Source organism: Phyllobates terribilis, unplaced genomic scaffold (genome assembly GCF_046119375.1).
Source record: "Phyllobates terribilis strain yellow unplaced genomic scaffold, ASM4611937v1 Scaffold_2__4_contigs__length_985480577, whole genome shotgun sequence".
Classification (NCBI taxonomy): Eukaryota; Metazoa; Chordata; class Amphibia; order Anura; family Dendrobatidae; genus Phyllobates; species Phyllobates terribilis.
Genome location: NW_027362762.1, coordinates 969,332,609 through 969,346,676, shown reverse-complemented (window position 1 = coordinate 969,346,676; position 14,068 = coordinate 969,332,609). Strand labels below are relative to the sequence as shown.

The 14,068-nt window shown below is 58.7% G+C and overlaps 1 protein-coding gene across 9 annotated transcripts in view; it reads left to right on the top strand.

The window, feature by feature from the left end:
• The window catches only part of STXBP5L (syntaxin binding protein 5L), a 604,719-nt gene that overhangs the window by 422,011 nt on the left and 168,640 nt on the right, over window positions 1-14,068 (top strand). For all 9 annotated transcript variants that reach the window (XM_073668710.1, XM_073668706.1, XM_073668709.1 and 6 more), the window contains exons 14-16: window positions 904-944; window positions 8,744-8,961; window positions 9,115-9,293. In XM_073668710.1, coding sequence (XP_073524811.1) covers window positions 904-944; window positions 8,744-8,961; window positions 9,115-9,293 — 438 coding nt within the window. The remainder of the gene's footprint in view (window positions 1-903; window positions 945-8,743; window positions 8,962-9,114; window positions 9,294-14,068) is intronic.

The following is a 14,068-nucleotide window of genomic DNA, read 5'->3' as shown; positions in this document are numbered from 1 at the left end:
TCTGCCGTGCCGTCGCTCTGCCGTGCCGCCGCTCTGCCGTGCCGCCGCTCTGCCGTGTGGCCGCTCTGCCGTGCCGCCGCTCTGCCGTGCCGTCGCTCTGCCGTGCCGCCGCTCTGCCGTGCCGCCGCTCTGCCGTGTGGCCGCTCTGCCGTGCCGCCGCTCTGCCGTGCCGTCGCTCTGCCGTGTCGCCGCTCTGCCGTGCCGCCGCTCTGCCGTGTCGTCGCTCTGCCGTGTCGCCGCTCTGCCGTGCCGCCGCTCTGCCGTGTCGTCGCTCTGCCGTGCAGCCGCTCTGCCGTGTCGTTGCTCTGCTGTGTCGCTGCTCTGCTGTGCCGTCGCTCTGCTGTGCCGTCGCACTGCTGTGTCGCCGCTCTGCTGTGCCGCCGCTCTGCTGTGCCGCCGCTCTGCTGTGTCGTCGCTCTGCTGTGCCGCTGCTCTGCTGTGTCGTCGCTCTGCTGTGTCGCCGCTCTGCTGTGTCGTCGCTCTGCTGTGTCGTCGCTCTGCTGTGCAGCCGCTCTGCTGTGTCGTCGCTCTGCTGTGCAGCCGCTCTGCTGTGTCGTTGCTCTGCTGTGTCGCCGCTCTGCTGTGTCGCCGCTCTGCTGTGCCGCCACTCTGCTGTGCCGCCGCTCTGCTGTGTCGTCGCTCTGCTGTGCAGCCGCTCTGCTGTGTCATCGCTCTGCTGTGTCGCCGCTCTGCTGTGTCGTCGCTCTGCTGTGTCGTCGCTCTGCTGTGTCGTCGCTCTGCTGTGTCGCCGCTCTGCTGTGTCGCCGCTCTGCTGTGCCGCCGCTCTGCTGTGTCGCTCCTGATTGTGCCCTTTCTGCATTGTTACACTTTCTTCTCGCGTCCGGGCAGCAGCGCCCTCCGTGATGCCGCCTGCTCTTACCTGTGTCTCCTTTATGTTCACAGTCACGCTGACGGTTCTGTGAAATTCTGGGACGCCTCTGCCAGTAAGTGCCTGCGCTTCTGTACTACCTGATCATACGAGAGGTAAAGGACATGACATGAAGCCCCCTGAACCTGACTTTGGGGGCTCTGCGCCCCCCGCAGTAGACACCCAAGCTCCAGTGCAGAGAGATCATCTATTGCATACAGAACTCTGATTCCTTCCGTCTTCTAGATCTCCGCTTGCTGGCAGTGAGTAGTAGCCGTGTTCTCAGCGCTGGCTCCTGAATGTAGACAGGAATGTTTCCACTGACTGCAAGCAGAGATCCTGAAAGTATTGGAAGGAGGCGTGAGGAGGCACTCTCACTTCATGGTCGCCTTATAGGTGTTAATACTCCTTTAAGAGGTTGTCCATCACCGGGAGACCCCAGCTAATCACTGCAGGACCCTAATTAAAGTAACACCAGTGTACACTCACTTCCTGCAGTGGCGTCGCTCCAGCCATACCGGAGGTGACAGGACATTGCTGTGTCACGTGCCGGATCCTGCCAATGGGCGGCCTCTCATCAGCTGCCGCCGATCTCTGTGGTACCATTGCCGCTGATCTCTGTGGTACCACTGCCGCTGATCTCTGTGGTACCACTGCCGCTGATCTCTGTGGTACCACTGCTGCTGATCTCTGTGGTACCACTGCCGCTGATCTCTGTGGTACCATTGCTGATGATCCTTATGGTACCACTGCTGCAGATCTTTGTGGTACTGCAGCTAATCTCTATGATACCACTGATGCTGATCTCTATGGTACCACTGCTGCTGATCTCTGTGGTACCACTGATGCTGATCTCGTTGTCACCACTGCTACTGATCTCTGTGATACCACTGCAGCTGATCTCTATGATACCATTGCTGCTGATCTCTTTGGTACCACTGATGCGGGTCTCTGTGGTACCACTGCTGCTGATCTCTGTGGAACCACTGCTGCTGATCTCTGTGGAACCACTGCTGCTGATCTCTGTGGTACCACTGATGCTGATCTCGTTGTCACCACTGCTACTGATCTCTGTGATACCACTGCAGCTGATCTCTATGATACCACTGCTGCTGATCTCTTTGGTACCACTGATGCGGGTCTCTGTGGTACCACTGCTGCTGATCTCTGTGGTACCACTGCTGCTGATCTCTGTGATACCATTGCTGCTGATCCTTGTGGTACCACTGCTGCTGATCTCTGTGGTACTGCAGCTAATCTCTGTGATACTACTGCTGCTGATCTCTATGGTACCACTGCTGCTGATCTTTGTGGTACCACTGCTGCTGATCCTTGTGGTACCACTGATGCTGATCTTTGTGGTACCACTGCTGCTGATCCTTGTGGTACCACTGATGCTGATCCTTGTGGTACCACTGATGCTGATCCTTGTGGTACCACTGACGCTGATCTCTGTGGTACCACTGTTGCTGATCTCTGTGGTACCACTGCTGCTGATCTCTGTGGTACCACTGATGCGGATCTCTGTGATACCACTGCTGCAGATCTCTGTGGTACCACTGCCGCTGATCTCTATGGTACCACTGCCGCTGATAAATGTGGTACCACTGATGCGGATCTCTGTGGTACCACTGCTGCTGATCTCTGTGGTACCACTGATGCTGATCTCGTTGTCACCACTGCTACTGATCTCTGTGATACCACTGCAGCTGATATCTTTGGTACCACTAATACGGGTCTCTGTGGTACCACTGTTGCAGATCTCTGTGATACCACTGCTGCTGATCTCTGTGGTACCACTGCTGCTGATCTCTGTGGTACCAATGCTGATCTCTGATACCACTGCCACTTATCTCTGTGGTACCACTGCTGCTGATCTCTGTGGTACTGCAGCTGATCTCTATGATACTACTGCTGCTGATCTCTATGGTACCATTTCTGCTGATCTTTGTGGTACCACTGCTGCTGATCCTTGTGGTACCACTGCTGCTGATCCTTGTGGTACCACTGATGCTGATCCTTGTGGTACCACTGACGCTGATCTCTGTGGTACCACTGTTGCAGATCTCTGTGATACCACTGCCGCTGATCTCTGTGGTACCACTGCCGCTGATCTCTATGGTACCACTGCCGCTGATCTCTATGGTACCACTGCCGCTGATAAATGTGGTACCACTGCTGCTGATCTCTGTGGTACCACTGATGCTGATCTCGTTGTCACCACTGCTACTGATCTCTGTGATACCACTGCAGCTGATCTCTTTGGTACCACTGATACGGGTCTCTGTGGTACCACTGTTGCTGATCTCTGTGATACCACTGCTGCTGATCGTGTCCTCATAGCTCTATGAATGGCATATTCCGCAGATTCTTCATTGCTGATACATGATCTCTCTTCACATTTGTTTCGGATGAGGTTTTACTTGATCTGTAAAACTAAAACGAGTGAAGCAAAGACCCGGAGAGATTATTCCGTGTGAGCGGGAGATGTCGACTCCACATCATTTGGCTACAGCTGCAGCGGCTTCTGGCAGCAGAAATCACTTCCACACCATGAACTTTACACTGATCCACGGCTCCCGAATAAACTCAGCCGAGGTGACAAGTGTCAGAGACCTCTGTAGAGTGCCGCTCGCCCCACACGCCTTCTCGCCCCACATGCCCTGCGCACCCCGCTCGCCCACATCGCACTCCGCTCGCCCACATCGCGCTCCGCTCGCCCACATCGCGCTCCGCTCGCCCACATCGCGCTCCGCTCGCCCACGTCGCTCTCCGCTCGCCCACGTCGCGCACCGCTCGCCCACGTCGCGCTCCGCTCGCCCACGTCGCTCTCCGCTCGCCCACGTCGCGCTCCGCTCGCCCACGTCGCTCTCCGCTCGCCCACGTCGCGCACCGCTCGCCCACGTCGCTCTCCGCTCGCCCACGTCGCTCTCCGCTCGCCCACGTCTCGCTCCGCTCGCCCACGTCGCGCTCCGCTCGCCCACGTCGCTCTCCGCTCGCCCACGTCGCGCTCCGCTCGCCCACGTCGCTCTCCGCTCGCCCACGTCGCGCTCCGCTCGCCCACGTCGCTATCCGCTCGCCCACGTCGCGCTCCGCTCGCCCACGTCGCTCTCCGCTCGCCCACGTCGCGCTCCGCTCGCCCACGTCGCTCTCCGCTCGCCCACGTCGCGCTCCGCTCGCCCACGTCGCTCTCCGCTCGCCCACGTCGCGCTTCGCTCGCCCACGTCGCTCTCCGCTCGCCCACGTCGCGCACCGCTCGCCCACGTCGCGCTCCGCTCGCCCACGTCGCTCTCCGCTCGCCCACGTCGCGCTCCGCTCGCCCACGTCGCTCTCCGCTCGCCCACGTCGCTCTCCGCTCGCCCACGTCGCGCACCGCTCGCCCACGTCGCGCTCCGCTCGCCCACGTCGCTCTCCGCTCGCCCACGTCGCGCTCCGCTCGCCCACGTCGCTCTCCGCTCGCCCACGTCGCGCACCGCTCGCCCACGTCGCTCTCCGCTCGCCCACGTCGCGCTCCGCTCGCCCATGTCGCTCTCCGCTCGCCCACGTCTCGCTCCGCTCGCCCACGTCGCGCTCCGCTCGCCCACGTCGCTCTCCGCTCGCCCACGTCGCGCTCCGCTCGCCCACGTCGCTCTCCGCTCGCCCACGTCGCGCTCCGCTCGCCCACGTCGCTCTCCGCTCGCCCACGTCGCGCTCCGCTCGCCCACGTCGCTATCCGCTCGCCCACGTCGCTCTCCGCTCGCCCACGTCGCGCTCCGCTCGCCCACGTCGCTCTCCGCTCGCCCACGTCACGCTCCGCTCGCCCACGTCGCTCTCCGCTCGCCCACGTCGCGCTCCGCTCGCCCACGTCGCGCTCCGCTCGCCCACGTCGCTCTCCGCTCGCCCACGTCGCGCTCCGCTCGCCCACGTCGCGCTCCGCTCGCCCACATCGCGCTCCGCTCGCCCACATCGCGCTCACGCATCATTTGTTCCATTGTTTGGGGGAACTAAATCTCAGTTCTTGGGATATTTTACATGTTTGTAGTCACAGAAGAGAAGAAGGTAACAGAGAGCAGCAGTCATAGCGTGCTCCTCGCAGGACGGCCCCCCTCATATCCCGGCCTCCTGGATATTAGGCAGAACCCCACCCTCCGCTCCTGTCAGCCCCATAGCGACATTCATCTCTTTCAGTCCATACAAATTCCTCCTCATTCTGGAGTCGTCTTCACAAGTCTGTCTGTGTCTCAGTGTGAAGACACCGATTCATATCCAACTTCTGGAAGCTGAGATCTTGGCTGCTGTGCCCACATACAAATGCCTAGATCTCAGGATCCATGATTATAACCGAGCTCCAAGGCTTAAGACTCTGCTATACATTGGATTAAAGCTGTCAGGACCGCCGACCGCCGAATGTGTAAGGGGGTCTCCCGACTCTCCCCGACAGATGATGTGAGAGAAGGATCGGACAGTTAGTGCCTGATACATCTCCTCTACAAAAGTCACTGAGGTGTAGGACAGAGGAGACTGGAAGAGGAGGAGGACAGAGGAGACTGGAAGAGGACAGAGGAGGCTGGAGGAGGACAGAGGAGACTGGAAGAGGACAGAGGAGACTGCAAGAGGAGGAGGACAGAGGAGACTGCAAGAGGAGGACAGAGGAGACTGGAGGAGGACAGAGGAGACTGCAAGAGGAGGACAGAGGAGACTGGAGGAGGACAGAGGAGACTGGAGGAGGACAGAGGAGACTGGAAGAGGAGGACAGAGGAGACTGGAAGAGGACAGAGGAGACTGGAGGAGGACAAAGGAGACTGGAAGAGGACAGGAGACTGGAGGAGGAGGAGGACAGAGGAGACTGGAAGAGGACAGAGGAGACTGGAGGAGGACAGAGGAGACTGGAAGAGGACAGAGGAGACTGGAAGAGGACAAAGGAGACTGGAGGAGGACAGAGGAGACTGGAAGAGGACAGAGGAGACTGGAAGAGGAGGAGGACAGAGGAGACTGGAAGAGGACAGAGGAGACTGGAAGAGGAGGAGGACAGAGGAGACTGGAAGAGGAGGAGGACAGAGGAGACTGGAAGAGGAGGAGGACAGAGGAGACTGGAAGAGGACAGAGGAGGCTGGAGGAGGACAGAGGAGACTGGAAGAGGACAGAGGAGACTGGAAGAGGACAAAGGAGGCTGGAGGAGGACAGAGGAGACTGGAAGAGGACAGAGGAGACTGCAAGAGGAGGACAGAGGAGACTGGAAGAGGACAGAGGAGACTGGAAGAGGACAGAGGAGACTGGAGGAGGACAGAGGAGACTGGAAGAGGACAGAGGAGACTGGAAGAGGAGGACAGAGGAGACTGGAAGAGGACAAAGGAGGCTGGAGGAGGACAGAGGAGACTGGAAGAGGACAGAGGAGACTGGAAGAGGACAGAGGAGACTGCAAGAGGAGGACAGAGGAGACTGGAAGAGGACAGAGGAGACTGGAGGAGGACAGAGGAGACTGGAAGAGGACAGAGGAGACTGGAAGAGGAGGACAGAGGAGACTGGAAGAGGAGGACAGAGGAGACTGGAGGAGGACAGAGGAGACTGGAAGAGGACAGAGGAGACTGGAAGAGGAGGAGGACAGAGGAGACTGGAAGAGGACAGAGGAGACTGGAAGAGGAGGAGGACAGAGGAGACTGGAAGAGGACAGAGGAGACTGGAAGAGGAGGAGGACAGAGGAGACTGGAAGAGGAGGACAGAGGAGACTGGAAGAGGAGGACAAAGGAGACTGGAGGAGGAGGACAGAGGAGACTGGAAGAGGACAGAGGAGACTGGAAGAGGACAGAGGAGGCTGGAGGAGGACAGAGGAGACTGGAAGAGGACAGAGGAGACTGGAAGAGGACAAAGGAGGCTGGAGGAGGACAGAGGAGACTGGAAGAGGACAGAGGAGACTGGAAGAGGACAAAGGAGGCTGGAGGAGGACAGAGGAGACTGGAAGAGGACAGAGGAGACTGGAAGAGGACAGAGGAGACTGGAGGAGGACAGAGGAGACTGGAGGAGGACAGAGGAGACTGGAGGAGGACAGAGGAGACTGGAAGAGGAGGACAGAGGAGACTGGAAGAGGAGGACAGAGGAGACTGGAGGAGGACAGAGGAGACTGGAAGAGGACAGAGGAGACTGGAAGAGGACAGAGGAGACTGGAAGAGGAGGAGGACAGAGGAGACTGGAGGAGGAGGACAGAGGAGACTGGAGGAGGGGGACAGAGGAAACTGGAAGAGGAGGACAGAAGAGACTGGAAGAGGAGGACAGAGGAGACTGGAAGAGGAGGACAGAGGAGACTGGAAGAGGAGGACAGAGGAGACTGGAAGAGGAGGACAGAGGAGACTGGAAGAGGAGGACAGAGGAGACTGCAAGAGAAGGACAGAGGAGACTGCAAGAGGAGGACAGAGGAGACTGGAGGAGGAGGGCAAAGGAGACTGAAAGAGGAGGACAGAGGATACTTGAGGAGGAGGACAGAGGAGACTGGAGGAGGAGGAGGACAGATAAGACTGGAAGAGGAGGACAGAGGAGACTGGAAGAGGAGGACAGAGGAGACTGGAAGAGGAGGACAGAGGAAACTGGAAGAGGAGGACAGAGGAGACTGCAAGAGGAGGACAGAGGAGACTGGAAGAGGAGGAGGAGGACAGAGGATACTTGAGGAGGAGGACAGAGGAGACTGGAGGAGGAGGAGGACAGAGGAGACTGGAGGAGGAGGAGGACAGAGGAGACTGGAAGAGGAGGACAGAGGAGACTGGAAGAGGAGGACAGAGGAGACTGCAAGAGGAGGACAGAGGAGACTGGAAGAGGAGGAGGAGGACAGAGGATACTTGAGGAGGAGGACAGAGGAGACTGGAAGAGGAGGAGGAGGACAGAGGATACTTGAGGAGGAGGACAGAGGAGACTGGAAGAGGAGGACAGAGGAGACTGGAAGAGGAGGACAGAGGAGACTGCAAGAGGAGGACAGAGGAGACTGGAAGAGGAGGAGGAGGACAGAGGATACTTGAGGAGGAGGACAGAGGAGACTGGAGGAGGAGGAGGACAGATAAGACTGGAAGAGGAGGACAGAGGAGACTGGAAGAGGAGGACAGAGGAGACTGGAAGAGGAGGACAGAGGAGACTGGAAGAGGAGGACAGAGGAAACTGGAAGAGGAGGACAGAGGAAACTGGAAGAGGAGGACAGAGGAGACTGCAAGAGGAGGACAGAGGAGACTGGAAGAGGAGGACAGAGGAGACTGGAAGAGAAGGAAAGAGGAATCTAGAGGAGGACAGAGGAGACTGGAAGAGGAGGAGGACAGAGGAATCTAGAGGAGGAGGGCAGAGAAGTCTGCAGGAGATAGTAGCTTGGCGGGAAAGAGAAATTTTGATGGGACAAAAAGGTCTGGAAGTGTCTTAGAGTTTGTGTTCCGGCCCCGTTCGTCCTCTGTGTGACTTCGGTTATTACTCCAGACGTTGGTTTTTGGTAGAGTAACAGGATTATAAGATTGGGCTGGATCCTTAGACCTATTAATTCCCTTATCATCTGCTTCTCGCGCAGTGATCGGGTGATTTTTCTCTAGAGATGAGGTTTCTACCCCGTGGCTTTTCGTGGTGTAGAGACCCTTGTCCGTTCCTCACACCCCTGTATTAGGCTGATATTTTGCCCTGTATTGTGACTTCTTGGTTGCCGCTTGGTTCTCCGGTCCTTATTTGACCAGTGTGATGATTCTACTTGTGCAGAACTTGTACCATGAAGGCAGAGACCTGAGGCCCAGCGTGATAATCTCTGTGCGCTGGCTCCTCGGTCTCCCTGTATGATGCAGTAATGTCAGACTCGGCACAATGTACAATTATAAGGATTGCTGCTCCCCTTTCTGTCCTCGCCCGGCGTCAGACCCTGGTTTCCTGTGATTTTTGCAGCCAGCCTCCAGATGCTGTACAAGCTGAAGACATCCAAGGTTTTTGAGAAGCTGAAGCCGGGGGAAGGGAAGCAGACGGCGGAAATAGTGGAAGACGACCCCTTTGCCATCCAGATGATGTCTTGGTGCCCGGAAAGTAGAATCTTGTGTGTTGCGGGAGTGTCGGCGTACGTCATCATCTACAGATTCAGCAAACACGAGGTGGTAACGGAGATAGCGGTAAGTGCTGACGAGACCCCCGCAGATATGGCGCTGGCTTATGAGCCTCGTGCTGACTGTGAGCTCCTCCTACGAGGAGCTGTGTATACGTCATTTGTGCGGATCTGGCTCGCGTTTCACTCTCATCTGATTCATCCTTTTGTTTCCTGTAAGTCCCTAGAAGTTCGGCTGCAGAACGAGATGGAGGACATCATGACCCCCGACCCGGACAGCGTCCCACCGTTTCCTGAACCCTCGAGTCAGCCTCTGTCATCAAAGAGCAGGAACCCGGCAGGTAGCGCCAACACCGTGACAAGTGAGGGGCCCCTGAAGGACAGCATACCCTGTCTGAGGTACGGAGCCTTGTCGGGTCCCGGGAGGCTTTTCATAAGAAGTCCTCTAATCTTCATCTATTAGAGGGGCTGTCCAGTAATAAGACTGATTCTGGCACTACTTTTTAATTATATTTTGTATAGAGCCGTCTCCATACGGGGTGGGAGCTGGCTGTGCCTCTAACACAGCGGCCGGAGCCAATCACTGCAGTCTAACCATTCAGACGCTGCTTTCAGTCACTAACAGAGGCATTACAATGGTTCTTAGCGGCCTGCACACCCCGACGTGCGCCCATTTGCACCCTGTACGAGGCAGTCACAGGGTGCCCCGCCGGTTCCATGGTGTTTGGGGGCCTTCATAGCAGGGGTCTAGGCTACATGGGAGATCCTTATTTTTACTAGATACTGCAATACTGAAATATATAGTGCAAGCCATTAAATGGTCGTAGATGTAAGGCTCCTCGAGGAGCTCCTCGGCGAACACGAGGCGGCACAGAGTGGCCTAATAAGCGCAGGCAGCGAGTGAGCACGAGGCGGCACAGAGTGGCCTAATAAGCGCAAGCAGTGAGCGAGTACGAGGCGGCACAGAGTGGCCTAATAAGCGCAGACAGTGAGCGAGCACGAGGCGGCACAGAGTGGCCTAATAAGCGCAGGCAGTGAGCGAGTACGAGGCGGCACAAAGTGGCCTAATAAGAGCAGGCAGCGAGCGATCACGAGGCGGCACAGAGTGTCCTAATAAGCGCAGTCAGCGAGCAAGCACGAAGCGGCACAGAGTGGCCTAATAAGCGCAGGCAGCGAGCGAGCACGAGGCGGCACAGAGTGGCCTAATAAGAGCAGGCAGTGAGCGAGCACGAGGCGGCACAGAGTGGCCTAATAAGAGCAGGCAGCGAGCGAGCACGAGGCGGCACAGAGTGGCCTAATAAGCACAGGCAGCAAGCGAGTACGAGGCGGCACAGAGTGGCCTAAAAAGCGCAGGCAGCGAGCGAGCACGAGACGGCACAGAGTGGCTAATAAGCGCAGGCAGCAAGCGAGTACAAGACGGCACAGAGTGGCCTAAAAAGCGCAGGCAGCGAGCGAGCACGAGACGGCACAGAGTGGCTAATAAGCGCAGGCAGCGAGCGACTACAAGACGGCACAGAGTGGCCTAATAAGCGCAGGTTTGCGAGCGAGTACAAGACGGCACAGAGTGGCCTAATAAGCGCAGGCAGCGAGCGAGCACGAGGCGGCACAGAGTGTCCTAATAAGCGCAGGTAGTGAGCGAGCACGAGGCGGCACAGAGTGGCCTAATAAGCGCAAGCAGCGAGCGAGTACGAGGCGGCACAGAATGGCCTAATAAGCGCAGGCAGCGAGCGAGTACGAGGCGGCACAGAGTAGCCTAATAAGCGCAGGCAGAGAGCGAGCACGAGACGGCACAGAGTGGCCTAATAAGCGCAGGCAGCGAGCGAGCACAAGGCGGCACAGAGTGGCCTAATAAGCGCAGGCAGCGAGCGAGTACAAGACGGCACAGAGTGGCCTAATAAGCGCAGGCAGCGAGCGAGCACGAGGCGGCACAGAGTGTCCTAATAAGCGCAGGCAGCGAGCGAGCACGAGGCGGCACAGAGTGGTCTAATACGCGCAAGCAGCGAGCGAGTACGAGGCGGCACCGAGTGGCCTAATAAGCGCAGGCAGCGAGCGAGTACGAGGCGGCACAGTGGCCTAATAAGCGCAGGCAGCGAGCGAGCACGAGGCGGCACAGAGTGGCCTAATAAGCGCAGGCAGCGAGCGAGCACGAGGCGGCACAGAGTTGCCTAATAAGCACAGTCAGCGAGCGAGTACGAGGCGGCACAGAGCAACCTAATAAGCGCAGGCAGCGAGCGAGTACGAGGCGGCACAGAGTGGCCTAATAAGCGCAGTCAGCGAGCGAGTACGAGGCGGCACAGAGTGGCCTAATAAGCGCAGGCAGCGAGCGAGCACGAGGCAGCACAGAGTGGCCTAATAAGCGCAGGCAGCGAGCGAGTACGAGGCAGCACAGAGTGGTCTAATAAGCGCAGGCAGCGAGCGAGCACGAGGCAGCACAGAGTGGCCTAATAAGCGCAGGCAGCGAGCGAGCACGAGGCGGCACAGAGTGGCCTAATAAGCGCAGGTAGCGAGCGAGTACGAGGCGGCACAGAGTGGCCTAATAAGCGCAGGCAGCGAGTGAGCACGAGGCATCACAGAGTGGCTTAATAAGCGCAGGTAGCGAGCGAGTACGAAGCGGCACAGAGTGGCCTAATAAGCGCAGGTAGCGAGCGAGCACAAGGCGGCACCGAGTGGCCTAATAAGCGCAGGCAGCGAGCGAGCACGAGGCGGCACAGAGTGGCCTAATAAGCGCAGGCAGCGAGCGAGCACGAGGCGGCACAGAGTGGCCTAATAAGCGCAGGCAGCGAGTGAGCACGAGGTGGCACAGAGTGGCCTAATAAGCGCAGGTAGCGAGCGAGTACGAGGCATCACAGAGTGGCCTAATAAGCGCAGGCAGCAGGCGAGTACGAGGCGGCACAGAGTGGCCTAATAAGCGCAGGTAGCGAGCGAGTACGAGGCGGCACAGAGTGGCCTAATAAGCGCAGGTAGCGAGCGAGTACGAGGCATCACAGAGTGGCCTAATAAGCGCAGATAGCGAGCGAGTACAAGGCGGCACAGAGTGGCCTAATAAGCGCAGGTAGCGAGCGAGTACGAGGCGGCACAGAGTGGCCTAATAAGCGCAGGTAGCGAGCGAGCACAAGGCGGCACAGAGTGGCCTAATAAGCGCAGGCAGCGAGCGAGCACGAGAAGGCACAGAGTGGCCTAATAAGAGCAGGCAGCGAGCGAGTACGAGGCAGCACAGAGTGGCCTAATAAGCGCAGGCAGCGAGCGAGTACGAGGCGGCACAGAGTGGCCTAATAAGCGCAGGCAGCGAGCGAACACGAGGCGGCACAGAGTGGCCTAATAAGCGCAGGTAGCGAGCGAGTACGAGGCATCACAGAGTGGCCTAATAAGCGCAGGCAGCGAGCGAGTACGAGGCTGCACAGAGTGGCCTAATAAGAGCAGGCAGCGAGCGAGCACGAGGCGGCACAGAGTGGCCTAATAAGAGCAGGCAGCGAGCGAGCACTAGGCAGCACAGAGTGGCCTAATAAGCGCAGGAAGCGAGCGAGTACGAGGCGGCACAGAGTGGCCTAATAAGCGCAGGCAGCGAGCGAACACGAGGCGGCACAGAGTGGCCTAATAAGCGCAGGTAGCGAGCGAGTACGAGGCAGCACAGAGTGGCTTAACAAGAGCAGGCAGCGAGCGAGCACAAGGCGGCACAGAGTGGTCTAATAAGCGCAGGCAGCGAGCGAGCACGAGGCAGCACAGAGTGGCCTAATAAGAGCAGGCAGCGAGCGAGCACAAGGCGGCACAGAGTGGTCTAATAAGCGCAGGCAGCGAGCGAGCACGAGGCGGCACAGAGTAGCCTAATAAGAGCAGGCAGCGAGCGAGCACAAGGCGGCACAGAGTGGTCTAATAAGCGCAGGCAGCGAGCGAGCACGAGGCAGCACAGAGTGGCCTAATAAGCGCAGGCAGCGAGCGAGTACGAGGCGGCACAGAGTGGCCTAATAAGCGCAGGCAGCGAGCGAACACGAGGCGGCACAGAGTGGCCTAATAAGCGCAGGCAGCGAGCGAGCACGAGGCAGCACAGAGTGGCCTAATAAGAGCAGGCAGCGAGCGAGCACAAGGCGGCACAGAGTGGTCTAATAAGCGCAGGCAGCGAGCGAGCACGAGGCGGCACAGAGTGGCCTAATAAGAGCAGGCAGCGAGCGAGCACAAGGCGGCACAGAGTGGTCTAATAAGCGCAGGCAGCGAGCGAGCACGAGGCAGCACGGAATGGCCTAATAAGCGCAGGCAGCGAGCGAGTACGAGGCAGCACAGAGTGGTCTAATAAGCGCAGGCAGCGAGCGAGTACGAGGCGGCACAGAGTGGCCTAATAAGAGCAGGCAGCGAGCGAGCACAAGGCGGCACAGAGTGGCCTAATAAGAGCAGGCAGCGAGCGAGCACAAGGCGGCTCAGAGTGGTCTAATAAGCGCAGGCAGCGAGCGAGCACGAGGCAGCACAGAGTGGCCTAATAAGAGCAGGCAGCGAGCGAGCACAAGGCGGCACAGAGTGGTCTAATAAGCGCAGGCAGCGAGCGAGCACGAGGCGGCACAGAGTGGCCTAATAAGAGCAGGCAGCGAGCGAGCACAAGGCGGCACAGAGTGGTCTAATAAGCGCAGGCAGCGAGCGAGCACGAGGCAGCACAGAGTGGCCTAATAAGAGCAGGCAGCGAGCGAGTACGAGGCAGCACAGAGTGGTCTAATAAGCGCAGGCAGCGAGCGAGTACGAGGCGGCACAGAGTGGCCTAATAAGAGCAGGCAGCGAGCGAGCACAAGGCGGCACAGAGTGGTCTAATAAGCGCAGGCAGCGAGCGAGCACGAGGCAGCACAGAGTGGCCTAATAAGCGCAGGCAGCGAGCGAGTACAAGGCGGCACAGAGTGGCCTAATAAGCGCAGGCAGCGAGCGAACACGAGGCGGCACAGAGTGGCCTAATAAGCGCAGGCAGCGAGCGAGCACGAGGCAGCACAGAGTGGCCTAATAAGAGCAGGCAGCGAACGAGCACAAGGCGGCACAGAGTGGTCTAATAAGCGCAGGCAGCGAGCGAGCACGAGGCGGCACAGAGTGGCCTAATAAGAGCAGGCAGCGAGCGAGCACAAGGCGGCACAGAGTGGTCTAATAAGCGCAGGCAGGAAGCGAGCACGAGGCAGCACAGAGTGGCCTAATAAGCGCAGGCAGCG